This window comes from Meriones unguiculatus, chromosome 1, assembly GCF_030254825.1.
Source record: "Meriones unguiculatus strain TT.TT164.6M chromosome 1, Bangor_MerUng_6.1, whole genome shotgun sequence".
Classification (NCBI taxonomy): domain Eukaryota; kingdom Metazoa; phylum Chordata; class Mammalia; order Rodentia; family Muridae; genus Meriones; species Meriones unguiculatus.
In genome coordinates, this window is record NC_083349.1 from 25725278 (window position 1) to 25751435 (window position 26158).

The window sequence follows — 26158 nt, forward strand, 5'->3', positions numbered from 1 at the left end:
AATGTGGGCTGTAAAATCCAAAATAGTCACGTACTTTTATTTCAAAGAGGAAGAACCAGGACACAGATACAATCAGATCAAGCAAAACCCAGCATCAAGTACTGACTTCAAAGCCTGTATCTTAGTGTGTAGCATCTGGAACTCACTCATGTTCTTCTGGCTCCAAAGCTGCGCTCAGGAAGCTCTGCTCGTCTGGCCTGCCATCTCCAGCACACAGAGCTGATCTTGAAGGCTTAAGTCAGCTCCCTTCCCCTACTGCTGCTGTCCTTGACATGCATCTCACAGTCCTGGCATCTCCAATACCCTGAGGTCTCCGGGGCATCTGACATTGCACCTTCACCAGAGGCCGCCTAGCCTCTCTTCAGGGACTCTAACCCTGCTCCACGTTACCAAGCCCCAGCTGTCTAAGCATGGGCCTTCCATGCCTTCAGCACCATGTGGGAGGCTCTTACACATTTTAGCCAAGTTCTTCTGACAGCTTGAGATGCAGCCTTGACCCTGCACTAGGCGGCAGCTTCTGTGTGATGACCCTGGGAAACACTTCCCATAAGACTGCCTCAATGGTTTTGTTCTTTCAACCCTAGCTAACAAATATCCATTGTCTCTGTAAAGCAAAGGTTTCACTTCCACTGATTCTTTTTTGGTTTGGTTTGGTTTGGTTTGGTTTGGTTTGGTTTGGTTTGGTTTGGTTTTCAAGACAGGGTTTCTCTGTGTAGCCCTGGTATCCTGGAACTTTCTCTGTAGTCCAGGCTGCCCTCAAACTCAGAGATCTTCCTGCTTCTGCCTCCTGAGTGCTGGGATTAAAGGCTTGAGCCATCAGCACCCGGATTACTTTCATTGGTTCTTAATTAAAATATATCACAGGGACAACCCTGATAAACACTGAAGGACTGTAAAACTTCCCTCTGAAACTCCACAGGCCAGGCCTCTTGTCTGCATGGCTCTTAACATGATCTTCCAAGCTCCCACAACAGTTCTTTAAGCTCTGAGCACTCAATGACCTTTCTAGGGCAAAGTTCCAAAACCCTCTCCCTTCTTCCCACAAAGCAGTCAATGACATGAAAGTCACATGTTCAGGTCGCTCACAGCAATGCCCCACATCCCAGGTACCAACTTCTAGATTAGTTTGCTTCTCTGTGGCCAGATAAAAACACTCTGACAAAAAGCAACCCGGGGAAGAAAAGGTTTGTCTGGCTTACAGGTCACAGTCCTGCAAGCCAAGCCGAGGCAGGAACATGGAGGTAGCAACTGAAGCAGAAACCACGGAGCAACGCTATCTACTGGATTGCTTCCTTTGACCTCAAACAGCTTTTTTCTTTCTTTCTTTCTCTTTAATATTTTTATTATTTTTAATTATGTGTAGGTATGTGTGCCTACATGTGGGTGTATGCACAGGAGGCCCAGAGGCATTCCCTAGGGCTGGGGTTACAGACACCTTCGAGCTACCCAGCGTGGCTGGGAACTGAACCTGGGCCTTCCGGAAGAACAGCAAGTATTGAGCCATCTCTCTAGCCCCTCTGCTAGCACGTGTGTGTGTGTGTGTGTGTGTGTGTGTGTGTGTACACCTGCTTAGGGACGTACCATCACAGTGGACTTAGCCTACCTACAATTAGCAGTCAAGAGAATGCCTCCATACACAATGCCCATATGCCAATCTGCTGGTGGCAGTTCCTCAGGTAAGTTTCCTCCTCCCGGGTGTCAGGTTGACAGCTAAAGCTAACTATATCAGTTCCCCTTCCCAATCATTGTCCTAGGGACCCAGCTCAGAGATGTGGCCTACCACCTCTTATAGCACCCCCTTACCAGAGCGAGCTCCCTGAGGCAGGGCTCAACCCCAAAGGGGCAGGGGAAAGGAGATGAGAAGGTTGGGGGATGCGAAGAGAGAGAGGAGGTGCTCTGAGAAACCGGGTCAAGGCCAGCCAACATGACTGTCCCAGGTCTCATCCACTGCTGAATGCCTACCCAGGCCCTGCCCACCATTGGCTGATCACCCGGCCAGCACATCCAGCCTTTGCCAAGGTCAAATGGTCACACTGTAATTCCTTTTGCTACCTGGTCCAGGCATGGCTCTCTGGCTGCAGCAGCCCACCAATAGGAATCCACAGCACCTCCAGTCTCCCAGACCCAGCCAGCAGACACAAAGCCCAGATTCATGGGGTTACAGCTTTATTCTCCTCTCCTCCAGGTCCCAGACAAGGCTCAGATATCAGCCCAGGCCTGTCTCCGGGGAATGGACCTTGCCTTCCCATCTAGGCCTGGCAGAGGGCTCTCTTGCCAGCCTCCTCCAGCTGAGGAATCTCCCAGAGATCGCCTCCTCAGTGACGGCCGTGTGGCCGAGCAAGAGCCCTGGTGGGACCAGTCATATCCCCTGCCCACAGCCTTGTCCCAGCATCTTCTCAGGGACCCAGTGTATGTTGTGGGGCTCCTGGGAGACCAGGCATCTTTGTCCAAGGATGCTTGCTGGGGTCCCTGGGTCCCCCAGTTGGACTGCCTGGGAGACCCACTGAACCTACAATGGGTAGAAGGTTGCACTCCAAAGCCTTCTGTCCTCACAGTGTCACTGGCTGACGGAAGGGGTTGAGAGCAGTTTCTCCGGGTTCTGCTCCTGGAGGGCTAGAGAGAAAGGCTGGGCTCAGGCTTCCTCCCAGGAAGATGCTCAGCAGTCAAGGCAGCCCACAGGACCCTGAACCTTCTATCCACCTGCTATTCCTCCACCTCCCTCAACCAGCCTGCCTCCAAGCTGTCCCTAAACGTCAGTTCCTCTCTGAAGCTTGTCCCAATTTCAACCCCTAGCCTGATCACACACGCGCGTGTATATAAAAAAAATAATGGATGTGGTGGCACACAACTATTTTCCTAGAACTAAGAAAGTTGAGGTAGGAAGATTGCCACAAATTTTTGGCCAGCCTGGGCTACACAGTGAGTTCTAGGCCATCTTGAGCTATAGAACAAGACCCTGAATCAAAAAACAAAGAAACAAACAAGTCAGGCCTATTTTACAATCACAGCACTGAGAAGGTAGAGGCAGAAATATCAGTTCAAGGCCAGCCTAGGCAATGTGAGACCTTTGTTCTCAAGAAAAAGGAGAAAGAAAAAATTGAGCCAGACTTGGTAGATCATGCTTTTAATCCCAGCAGAGATAGGGCAGATCTTTGTGAGTTAGAAGCTGGCCTGGTCTACATAGGAAGTTCCAGGACAGCCAGGCTGCACAGTGAGACTCTGTCTCAAAAAATAATAATAATAATAATAATTTAAAAAAGAAAATCTCATTTGTAATTTTTTGCACTGACTACACATGGAAAAATGTAATCATTTAGGCAGAGTTAAATGAATCCTGTCATTAAAATTGTTGTACCTATCTCTTTGGTTTCTGACAGGGTCATTAAAAAGGAAAAATATACATGTAGCTCACATCTCATTTCCCCCCACCTCCTCCTTTAAGGCAGAGTCTTGCCATAGACTTAAGGCTGCGCTTGAACTTCTAATTCTCCTACCTCAGCCTCCCAGGTGCTGGGATGACAGGCAGGTACCACCCAGGCCCTGTGCTGCTTTCAGTCCCGGCTGTTGCACAGAGTTATTATTCTCAGGCAGTGTTTGCTGTCTGCTTCCCTACACCACAATGTTCCCAGCCATATCCCCAGGAGCACACCAGCTGGTGTTTGGTAAAGGATCCTCCCCCATCAGAAGAGAGAATTGGTGAATGAGACTTGCCAGAGACCCCAAATGGACATGTACCCCAACTCACCCTCTCGACTGGCATCTGCTTCATGTTCCGGGAGTGTCTTACTGGAGCCATCCCATTCCACACCGGATCCTGGAGATCAAAAGGCAGCCACTGGGCCACGGTGCCAGGCAGTGGTGGGCAAGGCCCACAGGAACACAGAGACTAGCGGGAATGACTCTCCTCCCCAAAGGCGCTGGGTCCACTGGATGGTGGGGGTTCATATTCAAGGTCTCTATATCTCACCTTTGCTGTGGGCACTGGGTGCCCCCGGGGGGCCTGGCCTGCGCTGTCGGAACCGCTGTCTTGGGGTGTCCCCTGGACTAAATGACTCAGAGCTTCTTCCCCCAGGGAACCGGGAACTGAGTCTACGCCGCTGCTGCCCACCTGCCAGGGTCTCCCCTCCCAGGCAGAGAGAGCTCTGGGCGCGGCGCATGGGTGCCGGTGATGAAGACCCTGTGAGAGGCACACGCGTGGGAGGAGAAGTGTCACCGAAGTACGGGGAGTGGCCAGGCAAGCAGAGAGCCAGTGGTTCAAGTTACACAGGGTAGAAAAAAGAGCAGAGTGTAGGAGGAAAGGGTCCTGGCAAATGAGCCTGGCCAGTTGCTTGCTTTTGCTGCTGGCTCACACAAACGCTCAAGTGTGTGAGCGAGGCACCTCACCTCACCCTCTCTGGTCCTCAGTTTCCTTCTGTACCATCAAGGATAAATAACCTTTCCCAACATGCCCTACTGCACTGAGGTCTTAGGCATGGTTTTGGGTTGCGTACAAATGGGGAGATGGCAATACAGACAGAAAGGAGGAGCCAGGCGAGGGGGGAGCGGACCCTGCGGGCCAGGGCAGAGAGCAGCCAACAGCATCAAGGCAGGTGGAGGCGGGTGGCGGGGAAAGCCTGGGAGGCAAGCCAGTGTGGCAGAGGCCAAGGGTGGGAGACATGGGATAGGGACATCCTGGTCACCAAGCCCTCAGACCCACCTGTCCCATCTGCCTCCCTGCCCTCAGGGAGCTCCGTCTCCAGGGGGCCCCCCAGGCTCTCCGTGCTGCCAGCCCCATCGGCCCCCAGGCGTGGCCCCCCAGGGAGGGCCCCCTCCCGCCGGGGCCGTATCAGCCTCTTCACCTTGTCTGCCAGCCAGCTGCCCTTCCTGGGGGCAAGAGGGCATAAGAAGGGATAAGGAAACAGGAAATGGGAGGGAGAGGAGAGTCGTGTCAGGGAATGAACCGGGTCACCCTTTCTAAGACCTGCACCCCAGCCTGGTTCTTGGGGAGCTGGAGGTCAGAGGATAGGACAGGGCAAAGGTTAGCAGGATCCGGGACAGGGCAAAGGTTAGCAGAATTCCGGTTCTGAAGAGTGGGGCCTCACTTGGTGCGGGCCAGCGGCCCAGGTTCCAGCACACGGTACTGGTCCATGATTTTCTCCACCAGCTTCTGCTTCTCACGGCGCAAGGCGTTAAGCTGGTCTCTGGTAGGAAGAGGAGAGAATGGGTTCACAGAAATGCTGGCAAAGCCCTGGCAGAAGCAGGTGTAACGCAGCCGCATTGCAGATAAAACTGCCCTATGTCTGGGACCTTTCCCTTGGACCCGGGGCCGAGGTGGGGATAGTGGGAGGGTGGAAGTGCTCCCTGAAGGGGCCGCCAGGGGGCGTGGCCCTACTCTTGCGCATGCTCACAGGTACTCCTGCTGCTCTCGATGCAGATGGTCACGACTTTGCAGACTGCGCTCGAGCAGCTCTCTGTTCTCCCGGCTCAGGGCCTGTACCTCAGCTAACAGCTGCCTGTTCTCCTCCTCCTGCGCGCTGCGAAGCTGGGTCAGCAGCTGCGGGCAGCAGCAAGGCCATTATAAATACCTATCCCAACCTGGCTTGCCTACCTTGCCTGCTGGGGGCGGCCCAGACACCGCACCATACCTCACATTGTGTGGTCAGCCGACAGGCGCTCAGGTCCAGCTGCTGGTTGGACTCACGAAGCTGCTGGCTCTGAATCTCAAGTTGTGCTCGCTCCAGCTCCAGCCTCGCCAGGCGGCCCCGCAGCTCCCCACGTTCACCCTGGAGCTCCCCTCGCTCCCGAAACACTTCAGCCAGTAGCATCTGAGCTCTTCGGAGGCAAAGGCCATGGCTCTCTAAGAGCCAGGAGCGCCACACCCACAGAGAGGAGGCGAAGCGGGACACGCAGGGGCAGTGACCAGCCCACCCTAACCCACTTCTCACGTGGGATTGCTGACCTGGGGAGTGAGGGCAGGGCTGCCACAGAGCTGGTACCTGTCATGTTCGTTCTGAAGCCTCCGCAGCTCCTCCTCCAGGCCCCGCTGCCTCTGCCCATCCTGCGTCAGGCGTTCACGCTCTGCTAATAGGGCTGCCTCTTGTGCTTCCACATTGGCCCGCTGGGTCTGCAACTGCTCATGCCTGTATGGACAAGGGGCCCAAAAGGCTGCAGACCTCTGCAGCCTTGGCAAGTAGGCACTGCATTGTGGGGAGCTGGGAGTCTGACACCTCCTCAGCATAAGCACTACCCCAGCAGGGCCCCAAAGCAGAAGCCGATGCCTCAAAGTTGGGGAGCACAGTCCCCCAAGAGAGCAGCAGTAGGATAGATAGGTGGAGTATAGCACTTCCCTTGGGTCAGACCTGTTGAGGAGGACAGGCAAGTGATCCTGTCAGGGAGAGAAGCGGTCGTTTGGGGAGACTCACCGGCCCTGAAGCTCACGGTGAGCCAGCTCCAGGACACGCATATTGGTCTTGAGATCTCGGTGTCTCACCAACAGTCCCTCAAGCTCCATCTCTTGCCTTCGCTGCAGCTGGGCCAGGGTTTCATGGTCCCGAAGCAGAGCCTGCTGCTGCCCCCGGGTCTCCTCCTGGGCCCGTTTTGCCGCCCGAACCTCCTCTTCCAACAGCCCCAACTTCCTGTGCAGCTCCTGGCCCTGAATCTCCATCATAGACTTTTCAGCCTAGAGTGAAGCAGACAGGTGGGACCACCGCCGTGGAGGCGCCCAGCCCACAAGGAGTAAGGGGCATGGCCCAAGACCATAGGGCAGAGGACAGGGATGAGCTATGGAGGAAACAGATGGACAGCTGAAGGACAGGCAGATGTCAAAAGCAGAAGAAAAGCATCATAGTAGCAGGGAAAAGCCAAGCCAGGCAAGAGGTCCAAAACAGGGCTGGGACATGTGGGTCAGGGAAGGGGGTGAAGACAATGGCTAGTCTGGAGGAGAAGGCTCAGATGATAGGGTGATGGGGAATGGCGACGGGTGCAGATGTGGACTCTGAAGGCAAGGAAAGGGAGAAAGTACAGACTGCGATGGCTGAGGTCAGAGGGGAAGCCCTGTGGGAACAGGTGGGGCAGTTGGCTAGAGTAAGGAAAAGGGCACAAAATGACACAAATGGGCAGGAGACAAGGGCCCCGGCTGCCACCCACCTGCAGACGGCTGCTGTGCTCCTGTGCGCGCTGACTCTGTAGCAGAAGCTCCTGTGCCCGGCCCTGCAGGCTTCCCAGCTGCCCCTCCAGGTGCTTCAGCTGCCCCTGCAGCGCTGCCTTCTCTGCCATCAGCGTGGCATTCTGCCAGAAAGGGAGACCATCAGTGGCTAAGTGGCTAGTCCTCCCGTGCCCTGGGCAACCCATGCCCTGTCACTCACACTTCGCTCCACCTCGATAAGCCGACCATTCTGGGTGTCCGCGGCCTGAGGCTCAGCTTGCACCTCAGTCGCCAGGCCCGCAGAGTACTGGCGCAGCTGCAGGGACAAGGCCCAGGGACACAGATCGCAGGTGCTTCCCACACACAGGGAAGTGTTGGAGCCCAAGCCGACAGGCACAGCAAGTCACCCCCAGAACCCCAGAAGAGGTTCCATCCACTTCAGGAATAGAGGAAGCAGCCCCGCCAGGGTGTGAGGTGAGCAGCTAGCCACCAATCCAGAGGTAAGACCCGAGCCCTGGCAGCCCTGGTTGGGACAAGGGATGTGCACCTCAGTTCCCAGAAAAGCTTTACCTGAATCAGCTCCTCCTCCAGCTTCAGGGTCTTCGCCTTGATCTCCATCAACGCCTCCTCCTTACTGATGGCAGCTGCCTGTAGCTCGGCTTCCATTCGATGCTCCAGATCCTGGTACCTACCAGGAGAAACCTTAACAGCCAGCCCTTACTTCCCTGACCCTCCCTGACCCTGGCCACTATGCCCACCTCTGGTTCTGGCTCTCCTGTTCTCGAAAGAACTCCTGGCGCTCCAAGGCCGCCTGTTCCAGCTCTCGCTGCAGGTGCTCCAGCCGGGCTCCCAGCTGCTGACCCCGCACTACAGCTCTCTCTAGCTCCTGCGGGCAGGCAGAGTGGGCTCAGCAGGTGAGGGGTGAAGGTGGGGAACATTCCTCTAGAGTCAGGCCCAAGGGGTTGTCTTGCTCTCTGCGTTGCTCTGCTAACCTGGCAGGTGTCTTTAATCCTGTGGGCTTCTACGTTCCCATCTGGCATACATGGTTCCCATCTGTAATACCAGCACTCAAGAAGCTGAGGCAGGAGGACAGCTGCAAAGTTAAGGCCAGCCTGGGCTACATAAAGAGGTCTAGGCTCAATGAGAGACCTTGTCTAAGAGACCTGGAGGTGCAGGATGGATATGAAAGGAGTGGGACCCTGAATCTGGTAGGGTGTGGAAGCAGCCCCCGAGCGAGGGGTCAGAGATGCACACTAAGCAAGTGGCTTCACCTCTTTGAGCCCATAGTTCCGCAGGTACCGAGGATGGCGGTGGGCCCTGCGAGCTGTCACACCAGCCATGTGCAGGGGCTCAGTGGAGGTAGGCCAGCAGAGCACCCTCCAGCATGGAGGGGTGGCTACCAAGAGCAGTCAGAACAGGAACTCGGGCCTAACCACAGCGCCGGGCTGCAGAGGTTGGTCAGAGACTATGGCATTTGACGGTTGGGCCACACCATTCCAGGGTAGGGGGTGGAAGGCCAATTCTGACCTGTGAGCACCTGGGGGAGGGAGGCCAAACCATTACGACTCCTGGGGACCCTGGAAAGATAGAGCTACACAAAGGTGACACTGCCCAGCCACTGGCCACATCCTGCCTCTGAAAACTAAGACTGCTGTTGAGCCATCCTCCTAGGTAACAACTCTCCACACCTTGCCCAACAGATGTGGGCATAGCCTCTGGTTAAAAAACTAAAATTCAGCTAGCTGCCGGTGGTGGCACACACCTCTAATCCCAGCAACTCAGGAGACAGAGCTGATCTCTGAGTTCAAGGCCAATCTGGTCTACAGAGCAAGTTCTAGAACAGCTAGGGCTAGGCAGAGAAACTCTGTCTCAAAAAACCAAAGAGAAGAAGAGGAGAAGGAGAACTACAGTTCCCATGGGGCTCTGCTTCCTGACTAGCCACTAGGGCCCTGACACTGCTAGAGATAAGAGAACCACAGTGCAAAATGAATGTGGAGACCTGAGGCCCTTGCCCACTCCCTGTTCTGGCCATAGCCCTATCAAGTGCCCCTCTGGCCAGCCTGGGAGGCCTCTGTGCCCATGTGAGAGCCTCAGGATCGCTTCTCTGTCTGCTCTGCTAGCCAGCTCCCTCAGTGCTACATGCATGCAGTGCCCGGAACAGTCAGGAAATCATGCCAGTTCTCCCTACTCCCAGCCTCTCTCTAAGTCCTCAGAGCCTCTAGCTCTTCCAGGCCCACCCTTGCCTTCACTGCTAGCCTCTCCCCAAAAAGCAAACGTGTACCAAGCGCCAGGTACACCATAAGCTCTTGCCACGCATTGTTTTATGAGATCCTATCATATAGGAACTGTTTGTGCTCTCTCTCCCTCTCTCTCTCCCCTTCTCTGCCTCTCTCGTTCTTTTTTCTTCTCCCTCTTTTGCTTACTTAATTATTTATTCCTGAGACAGGGTCTTGCTGTGTATTCCTGTCACCGTGAACCAGGCCAGCCTCAGACTCACAGAGATCCGCCAGCCTCTGCCCCCAAGTACTGAGATTAGAGGTTTGCACCACCACATCCAGGCCCTTCCTTAGCCTTAGAGGCTTTGCTATATAGCTCAGGGTGGCCTCTAACTCTCAATCCTCCTGCCTCAGCCTCCCTAGGGTAGGACTGCAGGCATGTACCACCACATGCCGGGCAGGCACAGTTTTGTTTCCATTTTACAGATGAGGAAATAAACACTCAGAAGCAACTTGTTCCAAGCCACACAGCTGGCAATGAGGAGGACCTGAGCTACCACGCAGTTCTTTGCCGGCAGATCTCCGGGTCCCATCCTACAATATGTACCCCAGAGAGATCCTCTTCCATCATTGGCTCATCTGCAGGCGTTCTCACATTCCCTGCGTCTCTTCCCCATCCTACCCTGTGCAGCGCCTACCCTGTGTCAACTGGCCCACCCAATCCTGTTCCCCATCCTCACCACTGGGAGGGGCCTACACGAGGTGTTCTTCCTGTCTGTGCCCTGGGATGGAGCACAGGCTCTCACTGGAGCAATGGCTCTCACTGGAGCAGCCAGTTCCCAGTCCTCGTTCCCAGAACTCTACTCTAGCACCCTTGCCGTTGCCCAGTGCTAGCCTTGGCTTCACATGCCAATGTGACTGACTGTTTTTGCTCATTTCCAGCCTCCAGTGGTACCGTTCACTCACAACAAAACCCCCAGCCTCTCCCTCAGCAGAGAAGAAAGCTTTCACCCCGCCCAACGGGAACCTTGCTCAATTCCTCCTCAGTTGCACCTCTCCTGACTTCTCCAACTCACACCTGGATCTGTTCCTCTCCACCTCCTCCTGGTAACTTCTGAGTCCCCCAGCCTCTCCAGTGCCTTAGAGTCCTTGTCACCCACTTCATCAAAGTTCTTAATCTTTCAGCATCAAGTAGAATCTTGATAATTTTCCCCGGAGACCTCTCACACCCAAACAGGCATTTCCACCCCCTCCTGGTAATAGCAGTAGTGGCATTGTTTTTTGGTTTTGTTTTTATTTTGAGACGGGGTTTCTCTGTGTAGCCCTTGCTGTCCTAGAACTCACTATGTAGACCAGGCTCGGCTGGCCTCAAACTCATAGAGATTCACCTACGTCTGTCTCCTGAGTGCTGGGATTAAGGGTGTGCACTACCACTGCCCAGCACACTTTATCTTCAGTGAATGTTTGCTTTTGTTTTCTCTCTAGACGGAGTTTCATGTAGCCCAGGCTAGCCTCCAGTTCATTATATAGTAAAGGATGTCTGTGCTGTCAACTTGACACGAGCCAGTCATCTGTGAACAGGGAACCCCAAATGGAAAAAAATGCCCCTGTCAAATGGTCTATAGGCAAGTCTGTGGGGCATTTTCTTGCGTAATGATTTATGTGGGAGGACCCAGCCCACTGTGAGGGGCACCATCCCTAGACGGTTGTCCTGAGTTGTATAAAAAAAGCAAGATGAGGAAGCTAAGGAGGGAAGCCAGTAAGCAGAGCCTTCCCAGAGCCTCTGCTTCACTCAGTTCCTGTCTCCAGGTTCCTGCTTGGAGTTCTTGCCCTGACTTCCTTCATGATGGACTGTGCTCTGTAAGATGAAATAAACCCTTTCCTACCCACCTTGCTTTTGGTCATGATGTTAAACATGGCAATAGAAAAGCGAACTAGAACACTGGCCTTGAACTTCTAGTCCTCCTGCCTCCGCATCCCGAGCACTGAGATGACAAGCACGTGCCGCCATGTGTGTTTTAGGTGGAGCTGGGAATGCAAGCAAGCTCTCTATAGAGTGAGCTCCATCCCCAGCAACTGAGAAACTATTGCTTGGTCACTGATAGCAGGCCTTGGCAAGCATGAGTAAAGCAAGTCTCACAGCCTGGTCTGCAGACAGGCTGTGAGGGCTGCCAGGCACAGCATCTCTGTTTAATACAGGAAGAGGGGCCCAGGGCAAAAGAACAGAAACTACCACAACAGAGTGCAGGATAGACCACAGGACTGGCAGTGTGAGTCACTCTGAGAGTCCCTCCTGTGGCCTACCCCATCAAGGATCGGCTATCAGCTGTATCCTGCAACTGTGGGAGTGGCCTGGATTTTCTACTCTCTGTCCCATCTCAGTGCAGTGAAGAAATCCACACCGCACATCCCAGCAACGGGCCCAAGTCCTCGTTCTCCTGACCCACTCCCGTACCCCACATACCTCCCTAAGTGCTTGCTTCTCCACGTGCTCCCTCTCAGCGTCCTCCAGATGACAGCGGACCTGGCTCTCCAGAGCCTGCACCTGCTGCTCCGCAGCCTCAACTTGAGCCCGGAGCCTGGGCCCCTCACGTTCCCACTGCCTCCGCTCCCGGCCTGCTGCTGCTAGTGCCTCTGCCAGCGCCTCCCGCTCTCGAGATGCAGCCTCCAGCTCTAGGCTGGCCATATCCATCGCTTCACGAAGACGGGCCTGCTCCCGGGCTTGAGCCTCTGCCTCCTGATGGGCCTCAGCCTCTGCTCTGCGTGCTTGGGCCAGCTCCTCAGAGAGGCAGGCAGCCTCTGCACTTCGGGCCTCCAGTCTTTGGGCCTGGGCTTGCACTTTAGCCTGAAGGTCCGCAACCTGTCTCCTCAGTTGTGCCACCTCCTCTCTGATGGCCTGCTCCTCTCGCTCCTCCCCGGACCAGGCATCAGGCGCCCCTTCTGATGTCTGCTGCGGTTTCTGAGGGGCCAGTTTACTGACCAAGCCCTTGGGCTTCTGTTCAGGGCCTCTTGCCTCTGTCTGTAGCCCCTGATCCAGGGTCTCCTGATCCTTCAGAGGCTCCAGGACGATGAGCTCTGAAGATCTGGGCCTGTGCTCGGGGCCGTCTTGTTTCAGGACCTGGGCCTCGGGTATCAACTCTCCCTGGAGAGCCTCCCTGCTTGCTCCCTCCCTCTCTCCGAGCAACTCCTGCACTTCAGTTCTGATCTCTGGACCCTGTGGTGGGGCCCGGACAGTGGGGCTCTGGAGAGAGACTCTGTGACCGGACTTCTCCAAGGACTCATGTGTCTCCAAAGGAGGGTCTGATTCTTGGGGAGTTAGGTCTGAGGTGTGGGGATCTGGAGAAACCATCTGGAAAGGACTCTCCACCTCTGGGTGTGAATCAGACGCCGGGGGACACTCAGATGACCTTGTGACGTCAGAGTCTGATGTTGGGGAAGACAAGTCCAAAGACTCAGGGCCTTCACCTCCTATCTGGCAAGCCTGGCTTTGGAGGCTGGGATCTGGGCTCAGGGGAGTTGCGGAAGCCTCACTGGGCACAGGAAGCGTGGAGTCCTTGCTCTGCTCCTCCAGCAGAGGGTGCTGAAGGCACAGGAGAGGGACAATGGGGAGCATTAGGAAAGGTGGGGTGGCAAAGAGTGAGGATAAGGATAGGGAAGGGACCCACCTGGCGGCCAAGCTGCCCCCGGAGCATCTGCAGCAGACCTCGAAGCTCCTCGTTCTCCTGCTCCACTGCCCTCAGCCGCCCAGCCTCCGCTTCCCTCACCTCATCTTGCAGTGAGGGTGCTGTTCCCGGTAGGGGCGCTGGAGACATGGCCAAGTCAGGACTCTGTCCACACTTCCTGACTCCCCGCCATCACCTCTCAGAGGCCTAGTAAGGGCATGAAAACAAGCCCCCCTCCCCTCCCCCGCACTCCGAGAGCCTGCCTACCTCTCAGATCCTCATCCCCACCCTAGGCCAAACTCACCCTCCCCAGGGGAGCCTGGGGTCGCCTCCAGGCTCCTCTGAAGTTCCAGCTCCAGCCCCACATTCTCCTCCACCAGCTGCTCCAACTGATGCTGCAGAGAATCCAGCTCCTGGGGTGTGGAAGAGTGGGGTCAACACAGCCTTTTTCATCTGGTCCAGGCCAACTGTGCACGTCTGAGCATCCCAACAGGCTACAGGAATAACTTAGAGAAACCCGGGGCATCACCGGAGCCGTGGGGGACCAGGGACAAGGGACTGACGGACAGATCAACACGGCTCACCGCATGGGCCTCGCCCAGCCGCGTGCGCAGCAGGAGGTTCTCCCGCTGGCTCTCGTGCAGCCTGGCTGAGCGCTCCCGGGCAACCTCCAGCTGTTCCTCTAGCAGGGCCTTCGAGGCCTCCAGGGCCCCAGAAAGCACCCGCTCCTCCTGGTGGGAAAGCCGGGAGGATCCTGGGTAAGATGCAGCCCTTCCCCTGGACCGGCTTCAGACCCTGCCTCCTCTTCTCTCATGATCTCTCCATGGTCTCCCCATGTACTCGACCCTTCCGTCCCTGCCCCAACGAAAAGCCTTCCAGAGCAGCGACCCTCCAGACCACACTTATCAGTACCCACTACTTGGTAGTATCTCACTGCAGACTCCGCAATTGTACCTGTAACCCTCCCCCGACCTCAAAATCCGGCTCTTCAAGATCTGTCCCTTCATAGTCTCTCGGGTTCTCCCTTTCATCCGCCTATCCTAAAGGGTTTGTCCCAGACTCCACCCGCAGTATCCTCACCCATTTCTCCCCGTTATCACAGTCTCCCCAACAAAGCTGGACCCACTCCTCTCTCGGACAGCCCCGTCCCGCAGGTCCCGCCACCAGACCACGCCCCGCCACCAGACCACGCCCCACCATAACCATGTCCCGCCCCCAGCCCCGCCCCCAGCTCACCTCTAGCTGGTTCTTGAATTGCTCCGCGGCCTGAAGCTTCTCGCGACAGCGCCGCAGCTCCTCCTGCAGGCGTGGCAGGCGGCCGGCGCGCTCGCGCAGCGCCTCTGCCTCCTCGCGGTAGAGTTCCGCGCGCTTGGCTTGTCCTGACAACGCCTGGACCTGGGCCAGATGGTGTGGAACTAGGATTAGCCAGCCACGGGACAGAGGGGTGAGGGATCGCACGTAGCAGGAGGACCGCGATGGGGAGGGGACAGTGGCGGAGGACATTGGAGCGCACCTCCTGGCGGAGCCTTCGAATTTCAGCCTCCAAGCCCTGCACCTCGGCCTGGGAGTCCAGCAGCAGCTCAGCCTTTTCCTCCCTGGAGGGATGGTGGCGATGGAGGATGTCTGCCAGCAGCAACCCCACACCTGGGTCCTATCGTGCCCCCAGGACTGGGAACCCATCCAGGTCCCACTGACCCCTTCCCCAGCCTGCAGACACTCACACCTCCTGCCGCAGGCGTCTCAGCTGGGCCTTTGCGTTGGTCAACTGCAGAGCCAGATGGTGCGAGGGAGCCTCCGCAGAAACGTTAGCAGGAGCCTCTGGCAACAGCAAGCGGGCAGGCTCCCGCTCCAGCAGCAGTTCAACCAACCGCTGGCGGGAGGTCAAAGGTCAAGAGGCACCTTTCAAAACCTCAGCATATCAGGCCTCCAATCCCCACAAAATCATTCTGGGTTATGACAACTGACAGCCCCCAGTGTTGGCCCCAAACCCCATCTTCCCAGCTCAGCCCCACGTGACTGTTGCCTGTCCCCTACCTGAGCCCCCAGATCCCGCTCTCGCACCAGTCTGGACATTGTCCCCATCAGGCTTTGTAACTGCATCTCCAGCTCCGCAGCCACCAGCTCTCCAGGCTCTGGTCCAGCCAGAGCCAGTACCACACCAGCACCAGGCTGGGTCACCTGAGGGCACGGAGAGCAACACATCAGAAGGAGTGAGAGTGTTTTCCATGGTGGTGACAATCCCCCGTGCCACCCACCACAGCACGGAGAGATGGGCGTTAGACAGACTGGGAGAAGGGCCACAACTAGATAACAAAGGTGGCAAATTTCCAAGATGGCGGGCTTCTCCCTCAACCTGCTGACTTAAGACAAAAGTCTGGCAGCTTTTGCCCAACTCCAGGAGGCCCCCTGCTGATGGATTGGTTCAACAAGTTCAAGGCCTGATTAGGACGTGTCACACAACAGTCTCAGACCAATCAGCTAAGGGGCCTTCAAACTGACCAACCCTAAAGTAGAGGGAGGAAGAGTCTTCAGAGACATTAAGACACCCCCCCCACCAGGCCTCCAGAAGAGACTGCATACTTTGGCTTCCCCAAGTCCCCCCTCTGCAAAACAGAGGGTCTTTTTTGCTCTGTGTGTCTGCTGCGCGTGTGTTTGCTCATTCCCAATAAATGCCTTTCTTAACTGCCGATTCTGTCTGCTGTGCGTGAGATTTCTCTGCTGCCACCTGCTGTGCTTCAGGTTTGTCCTGCCTTTTAATTCTTTAACTGGCAGTGAAAATGAAGAACCCAATCAACACCCTAGGCTGTATCACTTCAGCAGTACCTCCTGGATTGCAACAGCCAGCTCACTCTGGACATCAAGGCTGAGGCCCCGGATGTGACGGATGAAGAGCTCCCGGTGTTCACACTGTGGGAGACAGGAGGCCCAAAACTGTCACACACAGCTCCCTCCTGTTCTCACCCCATTCTCTTCTCCCTTCCCTTCCTCACCTGCACTGAGGCCCCCAACAACAACCGAAGGATGCCTTCCAGCTCGTCCACGGCCTCTTCTGCTGGCACAAGCCACAAGGGGTCAAGTAGGGACATAGGACAGGGACAGAGGCCAGGGGCAGGTAGGAAACAAGCACCTGAGAAAGGGTCAAACCCCAGTGTCTTCAGGTCTGGGGCCGGTGACAGGATCAGCAGCTGCAGTTCCTCCTAGAACAGGCCAACACTGAGAAAGGCACCTTCACAGGGGGCTCATAGGCTCCTTGTCAGGTCTCCCCAGTGCCTTACCTGGTAGAAAGCTCTCAGCTGCGCCCACAGATGATGGAGGTTCCACATCCGACAGGCTGCAGGACCATCAGGGTCCCTGACCATCCGAAGTCCTCCTCGGGAACTGGGAGCACTGTGGTCACCCAGGAGACAAGGATGAGGACCATCCCCATCAGACGGGCCCTGCCCTTCACCCGCAGGCTCCTCCCATCATTCACAGCCCCCTCCCCTCAGACCAGCCCTCTCCTCGTCACTCACATAATGCCCAGCACCCGAAGAAGTAAGGCCCCATCGCTCAGCCTCAGGAATCTCTTCTCCACACAAAGAGGCCCCTCCTCCTCCTCCTCCTGCTCCTCCTCTGTCCCCCCTGATTCTTCTGCCTCCCCCACCAGCCCAGCCAGCCCCAGCGCCTGTAGAGACAAACAAGTCAGCTAAGCAGGTGGAAACTCCCAACTAGTAACTCCATCCTGAGTCCTGATCTGTCCCAATATACTCTAGGGTCCCTCCCACCAGCGCCCTTGAATGCCTTTCCCAGATCCCAGACCCTCTCCACCTCCCACCCCTCTGCCGGCTGGACTCTGTCCACCCCGGCCACCCCTCCCCCAACCCTCAGTCTGCCCTGACACTCTCTTCCCCTTCCAGCTCTCCCACCTGACCCTCACCCAGGTGGCCAGACTCCCACCCAGGAAGTCTCTGAGCCTGGGCCCCCTGGCCCCCTCCATGTTGGGGGCTCAGGGTGTAGTCCCCGTCACGCTGTGGTAGCTACACCTGCTCTGAGAGGAAGAGGAAGTCCCCGGCTGGGGGATCCCAGAGGCCCAGCCGCAGACCCTGCACAGCTTCCTTCTTCCGGGGTTTTGCAGGACTCTGCTGAGACTCCTCAGCAGCCAGTGTGTGTGCACGCACACGCACACACACACACACGCACACATGCACACATCTTCCCTGAGTGTCAGATAAGACTAACTACAAAGCTGTAAGTCAGCTGAGGGGAGGCCCCTGACACCATGGGCAATGATGGGAAGCCCTTTCTTTCCTCTCTGGGCAAGAGAGGGTGACCCTCGTACTCTGTGGTCACTAAAAGGGTTTTGGCCTTGGAGTCTATAGGTCAGGCTTCATTTGTTGGCACCTCCTTCTTCAGCCTCATGGCAATCCACCTCAAACCTTGAAGCCTGCTGCGGATGGAGCATGTCCCAGCCGGCTCCTCTGAACCCCAGGAGGCAGTAAATACTTTATATATACTACACTGAGAAATGGCCGTGGGCCGGTAACCTTGGTTACCTTCCTCAGTTTGCCATCTGTAAACTCCTTAAAAGGAAGCAACACAACACCAGGGGATGTGGCCCAGTTGGGAGTGTGCCTGTTTGGCATGCCCAAGGCCCTGGGTTCAAGCCCTAGTACCTTATAAACCAGGTGTAGAGATATATGCCTGTAATGCCGGCTATTGGACAGTAGAGACAGGACAATCAGGAGTCCAAGGCCATCCTGGACTAGGTATAGTGAATGTTAGGCTAGCTAAGCCAATTTAGCAAGGCTATCCCCCAAAATAATGATAATGCCAGGGGTGGTGGCACATATCTCTAATCCCAGCATTCAGGAGGCAGAGGTAGGTGGGTCTCTATGAGTTCAAAGCCAGCCTGGTCTACATAGTGAGTTCAAAGACATCCAGGGTTATTTAGAGAAAGCCTGTCTCAAAAATAAGTCAATAATCGTGATAATAGTGACATGAAAGTATGATATTGCAGTCCTATGGAAGTTTTGGTTTCTTTAAAAACAGTTATGTAAACACATTTTTGTTTTAATCCCAAGTGTGGGGTTTTGGTTTAAGCTTTAGTTTGTCCACACTGATAACTGCCTCGTGTGGATCGTGGTCTTGGCCAGCTGGTAATGGCCTGCCTCATGCAGCACAGAGAGGGGCATGGTCTAGGATTCACATAAATATAAAAGCTGGGAGAGAGAAAGTGTGGTGTGTGGTGATGGCATGTGGTGTGTGGCAGTTTGGAGAGGCCAGCGTGGTGGTTTGGAGCAGACAGATGAAGAGAGATGCTTCATGGCACAGCAGCTTGGAGGAGACTGCATGGAGGAGAACCCACCAACCCTAAACAGCCAGGAGAAGTAAAGGGGTCTGTGCCCCCTCTCCCCCTAACCCCTCTGTCCTACCTAGGCTTTAAGGAATTTCAAATAAAAAAAGAGTTTTAAACGTGAGCACTACAGTCCTCCTAACTGCTGTCACAGGGTAGTCACGGAGGACCTCCCAGAAGAGGCTGCCTGAGCTCACAAGGCCGCCTGCTGAGAAGGAAGCATATCCAAGGAATCGATGCATGACAGCTCGGCGAGGCAGCTAGAGGCATAGATCAGGAACCACACATGTATTATCTCTTCTCGTTTGTCTTCTGAGGTCAGGTTGACAAGGCACTGTTGCCCTTCAGCTGGCTTCAGCCCCGACACAGCTGTCATTGCAGGCAGGAGCCCACACTTCCAAAGCCCCCCCACCCCCGCAGCGATTCCTGGAGAAAGGTGTGAGCAACTTTGAAGAGGACCGTGAGGTCCTTTCGGGAGCACGCTGAACCCACAACCCAAGTGGTGGGAGCACCGTCAGGAGGGACTTGGCATGAGTTAATCCCAGCACCCCAGCAAAGCGGTCCTGGTTTTCAAGTCCCCAGGCTGGTGGTGGGATCTGTGCAAAGAAGCAGCGCTGCGGGCTCTTCTGCAGAGCGGGAGGCAGCAGGGACAGGGCAGCGGGAGGCAGCAGGGACAGGGCGGCGGGAGGCAGCAGGGACAGGGCGGCGGGAGGCAGCAGGACTCACCACAGAAGTGCTCTCAGCAGTCTGCCACGGGGCTCACCCATTCTGTCGAGTCTATCATCCTGTTTCTGTGTGCATTAGAAGTTCATGTGATGTGGACCTGAATCGAATCAGGAAGCAGACCTTCTGGGAAATATACAATAAAAGTCCTGCTGGTGAACAGCCTGGGACACGGCTAACTTTTTTCTTTAGTGACATTTTTTTATTACACTTGGCGGCATCTTAGAGTAACAGCAATGGAGCGGTGGTGGCAACCCCCGCTCTCAGGAGGCTGAAGCAAGAGGATCAAGTTTTCGAGGCCAGCCTCAGCTACATCCGAGCAGGAAAGATGGCTCGTCAGGCCTTGGAGACTGACAACTTGAGTTCAGTCACCAGGACCCACACAGCAGAAGGGGAGAAGAAGCTCCTGCAAACTGTCTCTGATGTCCACACACTCATGGTGGCATATGGGAACCCGCACACAAAGGTAACCAAAACTTACAGTAAATACAAATAATAGAAATTACAGCAAATGCAGGCTTTCCATGAGCTGGGCCTGCTTAGTGAGTACTTGACTCTTTTTAAGATTTATTGACTTATTTTATGTATATGAGTGCTCTATCTGCATGTACACCTGGAGGCCAGAAGGCATCAGATCCCAGTATAGACTAGCTGTGAGCCACCATGCAGTTGCCTGGAATTGAACTCAGGACCTCTGGAAGAGCAGACAGTGCCCTTAACCACTGAGCCATCTCTCCAGCCCTAAGTACTTGACTTTTATTAACCCATTTGTGCTGGACTCCTCTGAGAAATAAAAAAACATGAAATGATTCTCATCTCACAGAGAAAACAAAAAACTGAGGCATAGAAAGGTTAAGAAATCTGCCTAAGGTCACACAGCTATGAAGTTGGTGATAGACCAACTGGAGGAGGGCAGCAAGGCCAGAGGATAAGGAGCAAAGGATATCAAGTCAAGATGAACTGGGGCTGACAAAGCACACAAGACTGTAAGGGAGAGGCTTGTCCTTGAAACAACTGAGAAAGGAAAATCTGAAGTGCTGGGGAGTTCACAAGTGTGGCGGGGGGGGGGACGACTCAGCATAAGCACTTCTTAAATGAACCAGCTGTACCCTGACCTTCTAGTATACTATGCAGGGGTCGTCAGATTCAGGCCTCTTGAACCTTGTGCCCACTTGCCTCCTCCAACAACTTCAGTCCAGGGATTCCCGGAAGCACTGCTATGCTGGCCTCACAGGCCTTCGGAGCCAGCCTGACCTGGTGGCTGGGGCTCACCTCCACCAGCGGAAGGAGGGCCCTGTCTTGCTCAATTCTGAGTCACACCCTTCCTTGAGCCCCGAGGCAGAGACCATGCCCCGATTGCTCTTACTTCCTCCATCTAGACAAGCCTGGCTGCACCTCCATCTGTCCTCAGGCTGCTGAGTCAGGTGAGGCAGGCTGGGCAGCGGGACATTCCATCCCTTGACACGGACACCCTGTGATTCCCAGGGTGCTCCTAGATACTGAGTGAAACTCAGCTGGGAAGTTGGGAGGCGGCCCTGCCTCAGCCTGACATCAGCTCGAGTCATTCTGGGAGAGGAAACCTTAATTGAGAAGATGTCCCACCAGCGTGGCCTATGGGTAAGCCTCTGATACACTGTCACGGTTGATGATTGGTGTGGGAAGGCCCTGCCCAATGTGGGCAGTGCCACCCTGGGCCTGTGTGCTCTAGGACAGCAGGCTGAACAAGAGAGCTAGCAGGCAATATTTCTTTATGGCCTTTGCTTCAGTTCTTGCCTTGAGTTCCTGCCCTGACTTCCCTGGGTTATGAACTATAAACTAAGATGAAACAAAACCTTTCTCCGCAAGGTTGCTTTTTTGGTAATGGTGTTTTATTGCAGCAATAAACTTATAATAATAAAGAATCTGGAGCAGGAGAACAGAGATCTGCAGGGGAGGACTTGGAACCATGACGAGAGATGAATCAGACCCAAGATATGACTAAAAAGCAAGTATAATATGGGAAATCTAAATGGGGGGAAACTATGCAGGCTTGGAGGTTTAGGATGGAGTAACTATTGCCCAGCATTGTGCTCTAGGTTAAATAAACCCTAGTCTCTGTGTGGTGATTAGGTATACAGCTTGATTAGGAATAACCGCTGTTTAACTAAAAGTTAAATCAATAATAAATATTAATAATAAAAAATAATAATAACAAAAAATCTTTGAAAAGCAGGGCTTTAGTACATGACTGTAACCAGAACTTGGAAAGCTGAGACAGGAGGCTTATGAATTTGCAACCAATCTGGACTACATAATAGGACCCTGTCAAAACAAACAAACAAATAAATGACATAGTGGCAACATAGTGGCTCACACCTGTGATCCCAGAGCTTGGAAGGCTGAGTCCAGAACCTTATCACAAGTCAGAGGCCGGCCTGAGTGGGCTAAGGGCTATGTTCCAGGCCAGGCCCAAACCTTTAATCCCAGCACCTGGGAGACAGAGGCAGGCGGATCTCTGAGTTTGAGGCCAGCATGGTCTACAGAGCTAATTCCAGGACAGTCAGGACAGAGAAACCCTGGCTTGGGGGGAAAAAAAAAAAAAAAAGAGTGCATAGAGAAACTAGAGTATCTTTCATCTATCACTCCAACTGCCCTGACTAGAGTTAACCACTGGTCTGTTTTTATATCCTTTCTGAGCACACGTGTGGGCCTGGCACACACATGGCCATGCACCTTCTTTGTTGCTTCTCAGTGTGTCTGCAATCTTGTTTGTTTCTCTGGTGGTGCTGAGAAGGGGCCCAGGGCATCACACATGCTAGGCACACAGTGCAGCCTGAGCTGCTGTCCCACACAAAATCTGTTGTCTTTCTGTTCAGGGAGCCAGGCATGGTGGCACATGCCTTTAGTTCCAGAACTTGGGAAGCAGAGGCAAGCAGTTCTCTGTGAGTTTGAGACCAGCCTGCACAGCTTAGGGCTACACAGAGAGGCCATGTCTTGAAAAGCCAAACAATAAATGAATGTATGTTGCTGGAGGAGGTCAAAGGGCAGTCTTGGGTGTCGATGCTCACACTTTTATCATGTTTGAGGCTAGGCCTCACCTCCAGCTTTACTATGTACCAGGGCACATGGCCCCTGAGCTTCCAGAGATTCTGCTGTTTTCACCTTCTGTCTCCTCAGAGCAACAGCATTGCAGAAGCTCAGACTTCACACCTGGTGAAGCTCTTATGTGGGCTCTGGTGATTCAAACTCAAATCCTCACACTTGTATGACAAGCTGCCCTGAAACTTATCACATAGCCCAGGCTGGCCCCCAATTTGTGATGAGCCTTGGGACTCAGATTTTCCAAGAGCCGAGACTACAGGTGTGAGCCACTATGTTGGTTTTTTTGGTTTCAGCTTTTTAACAGGGTATTGCTTACATAGTCCAGATTGGCTGCAAATTTGAAATCCTCCTGCATGAGTTTTTCAGGTTCTGATCACAGGCACTTGCCATGAAATCCCTGCTTTTTAACATTTTGAGCCATCTGTTATCTTTTCTCCACTCAGTCGCCTGAGTTTTTTGCTTGTTTGTTTTTCAGACAGGTTTTCTCTGTGTATCCCTGGCTGTCCTAGACCTAGCTCTGTAGACCAGGCTGGCCTGGAACCCAGGGCCAGATCTGTATGCCTCTGCCTCCCAAGTGCTGGGATTAACAGTGTGGGCTACCATTGCCTGACTTTGTTTAGTTTCCTGTTGGTGAACATTGGACACATTTGCATCTTTGTGTTATGAACACAAGAGACAAGAACTGGCTTTCTCACAGGTCTTTTTTGAGCAGTTCCTCTTCAATTAAATTCATGTCTCAGCTCAGCATGGGGTCCCACACCTGTGACCCAGGTACTGAGGAGGCTGAGACAAATGGTGAGGTTAATGATAGCTACAAACAAGACTATATCTTAAAAAAAAAAAAAAAAAAAATGCTGGGCATCATAGCTCATGCTTTTAATCCCAGCAAAGTCAGGTAGATCTCTGTGAGTTCTAAGACAGCCTGTTCTATATAGACAGATCTAGCCAGCCAAGGATATATAGAGAGAGACACTGTATTCCTAAAAAAAAAAAAAAAGAAAGAAAGAAAGAAAATGATAGCAGGCCTGGTAGCTCAAAGCCTGTATTCCTAGTATTTGTAAACACAGGCAAGAGAATCAAGAGAAGTTCAAAGAAAGCTCAGCCTAATCTAAAAGACAAGTTCCAGGTTATCAGGCAGCTATATAATGAGGCCCTATCTCAAAAACAAAACACAGGGCCAGCAAGATGCCTCAATGGGCACTTTTGGCCAAGCCTCACAACCTGAGTTGTGAGGAACTCCTTGGAACCCACATGATGGAAAAAAAGAACCAACTCTCAGGAGTCTGACCTACACACACACATGCCACATACATACACACACATGCCATATACATACACACACACAGAAACCATACACATACAACCAAATATACATGACACATAGCCACATACATCACACATACCACAAACATGTAGCCCCCGACATCCACACCACATACTGTAAGACCTGGGGTCTCACAGCTCAGGAGTTCAATCGCGCCCTTCCCAGAAACTCCCCCAGACCAAGACTTGTTGCAAAAGCAAGAGGTTTATTAACCATTGTACAACGGGGTCACCCCTGCTGGTCAGCAAAGAGTGGCACTGGGAGACAAAGGCCTTTAGGTTTTTAAAAGAAAAATTGCGGGAGATTTGAAGTTTTAGTTTTGGCAATTTAGGATTGGATGAGGAAGCTATAAAGTAAGATAATTGGTTAGGCTTAGGTGCTCAAGCTTGGCCAGTCCTGCCAAGTGTGGATGCAGCTGCAATTGAAGGGGGGGTGGTTAGCTCATCTTTGAAGATTAGGGCTGGCTTTTGGCTGGAGGTCAAAAGCTACTCAGAAGAAGTCTAAGTTTGTTGCTAAGAAACGCTATCTCAAGGACAAGGGTCTGGTCGTTCTTTTGCTGAGTGAAGGTCATTGCTTGCTTGCCCTTTTTTTATATCTGTCCTCACAGATAGGGTCACATTCCTTCACTCTCTGGAAAGGTACTAAGAGGCTTTAGCTTAACCTGGACCTAAAACTCAAAACTATAGGCTTTAGAGGACATATAGGTTACAAAGTTAGCCTAACCCTTTCATTACCACACAATGACCTCACACACATGCACCACACATACACATACACACACATGTAAATTATTAAGAAAGCAACAGTTTTCTTTGTTTTGTTGGTTTTTGTTTTGTTTTATTTTTTGAGACAGGATTTCTCTGTGTAACTTTAGCTGTCCTGGAACTCTTTCTGGAGACCAGGCTAGCCTTGAACTCACAGAGATCCACCTGCCTTTGCCTCTGAGTGCTGAGATTAAAGGCGTGTGCCATCACATCCAGCAGCAACAGTTTCCTTTACCCCCACTAGCTTCAAAAATTATTGACACAGAGAGACTATGATCTATTTAACAAGATTAAAGCACTGGAGCTGGGCAGATTTTAACCCTCTAAACTATTTAGCTATCTCTCAGCTACTCAACCCAAGTTATATGCCAATAAGTCATTCTTTCTGGGCTGGATCTGATCCATCAGGCCACGGCTTTCTGCATCTTCTGTTCCTTATCCACATCCTCCCCCTGCCTCGTGGTCTCCTAATTCCAAGCCTAAATTACACCTACCTCTCTTCTGCCAGTTACAGGTTTCAGCATTTTTATTAACCAATTAATTTTAAATTGGGTAAAGGAAGGTTTACACAACAAAGATAGGTGTAGGTGAGAATGTGCTCGTCTGGGTGGCAACCAGACCTTGGGGGCCAGTAATTAGCATTAAAATACAGCACCAGACCGACCCCCCAAATTCCCCCTTTTTGTCTAAATAAAAAAGGCTCTTCGTCTTACAATAATAAACCCCATACAATAAGAACAAATATAAAACAATCATGAAAACTATCGTGTAACAATTACATTTACAATGTCCAGTCCATTCATATTTGGCAACCTAGAAGACAGTAGCCTACTATCTATCCTATCTTGGTGAGTTCAAAGTTCTGTGTCCAGACTGTTTTTAGCATAGCTTGTAGTTAACAACCTAAAAATTTCATTGAGACCTAAAAATATCTTTTTAAAATAGCTTCTAAATCCTAAAAAAATTAAGCCTAATTGTGAGACTAAACTATTTAGTCTCCCACCACATCAGAGACTTGAGAAGGAAATAATATTACCTAAGAATGTAGAAAGTGAAAGCAAGAGATTTCCAGTAAAAACAAATGGCAGAGACAACTGGCTGCCTGGACAGTCACCCAAAATCTCTCTACCATGTTGGAGCACCAACCTAGACTTTCGGCCCAGTATATCTGGCGGACTTAATCGAAAAGCAGGAAATATGAAGGACTTCTTGCCCTGTCTTGACAGAGCTTGGCAGTTGACTCCTCTGCATTCAAGTTCTGTCCATTTTCAGACAGTATGTTGTCTGCAGTTGAATAGAGACAGTTTTGTCCAGTGGCTAGCTTGCTGCATTTGAAGCAACTCCATATAAAGGGGTTTTTTTTGATGCTCATAGCTTCTTTGAAGTAGTCTGGGGGTGCTGCCAGGAGCTGACTTGCCTCAAGTCAAAAAGGCCTTAAATTAATACAAAAAAAATTTTTAATGCCATATTCTGCAGGTCTCTGAGATTTTTTAAGAATTCTATCTACCTATTTGTCTGTCTATCTATAGTAAATCTGAACAAGCAAACATTGCTTGTTTCTAGCTACTTACTATCTGTTTAACCCAGGATGCATATTTCTGTAATAAACTAAACTAGTGTCTTACATGAGCTTAAGTTTGATTACTAACCATAACTTGTATTATTTAATTATTCTAAATAGTTTGTAATAGCAGCTTAAAAAGAAGTAGAAGTAAACCTTATATTTATTAATGAGTTGTATAAATGAGGTCTGATACCTCATACCAGAGTAAAAACATATCTGTGTGTATCAAAATTAACCTTAAATTTTGTTTTAATATACAAAATTCTATACCAATGTATCAAAAAATAACCTTATTGGAGAATAACAGTTAAATCTCTAAGTTGAAGAATAGATTTAATAATCTACCTTTTATCTTATTATTCCTATATG

The 26158-nt window shown here is 52.6% G+C and overlaps 1 protein-coding gene across 3 annotated transcripts; it reads right to left on the reverse strand.

Annotated features, from left to right (window-relative positions):
- Positions 1-2149: 2149 nt before the first annotated feature.
- Ccdc88b (coiled-coil domain containing 88B) lies at positions 2150-17038 on the reverse strand. 3 transcript variants are annotated; one of them, XM_021642303.2, is made up of 27 exons: positions 16918-17037; positions 16514-16665; positions 16277-16388; positions 16129-16198; positions 15992-16050; positions 15825-15908; positions 15036-15179; positions 14723-14871; positions 14515-14596; positions 14238-14396; positions 13586-13732; positions 13306-13414; positions 13005-13141; positions 11804-12919; positions 7882-8009; positions 7694-7811; positions 7344-7439; positions 7126-7266; positions 6402-6658; positions 5976-6119; positions 5625-5811; positions 5388-5533; positions 5082-5180; positions 4697-4863; positions 3968-4177; positions 3746-3814; positions 2410-2613 (listed from the first exon to the last, which is right to left on the reverse strand). In XM_021642303.2, the coding sequence occupies exons 1-27, from the start codon at positions 16975-16977 to the stop codon at positions 2558-2560; spliced, it is 4398 nt and encodes a 1465-aa protein (XP_021497978.2). In that variant the 5' UTR covers positions 16978-17037; the 3' UTR covers positions 2410-2557. The 3 variants fall into 3 exon arrangements, 2 of the variants coding, with proteins under 2 accessions (XP_060241484.1, XP_021497978.2); XR_009592357.1 differs by lacking the exons at positions 2410-2613; positions 4697-4863 and having other exon boundaries at positions 16918-17038; XM_060385501.1 differs by lacking the exons at positions 14238-14396; positions 14515-14596; positions 14723-14871; ... (5 more) ...; positions 16514-16665; positions 16918-17037 and adding an exon at positions 14082-14206 and having other exon boundaries at positions 2150-2613; positions 4839-4863.
- Between the last annotated feature and the right edge of the window lie 9120 nt (positions 17039-26158).

Excerpts from the sequence above, each read along its gene's own strand:
- Ccdc88b (XM_021642303.2), bottom strand. The coding sequence starts at position 16,977 with ATGGAGGGGGCCAGGGGGCCCAGGCTCAGAGACTTCCTGGGTGGGAGT. Across the intron at positions 16,051-16,128 it reads GGGGTTTGACCCTTTCTCAG|AAGAGGCCGTGGACGAGCTG; the intron begins GTGCTTGTTTCC and ends TTGTGCCAGCAG. Across the intron at positions 4,864-5,081 it reads GGGCCGCTGGCCCGCACCAA|GAAGGGCAGCTGGCTGGCAG; the intron begins GTGAGGCCCCAC and ends TCTTGCCCCCAG.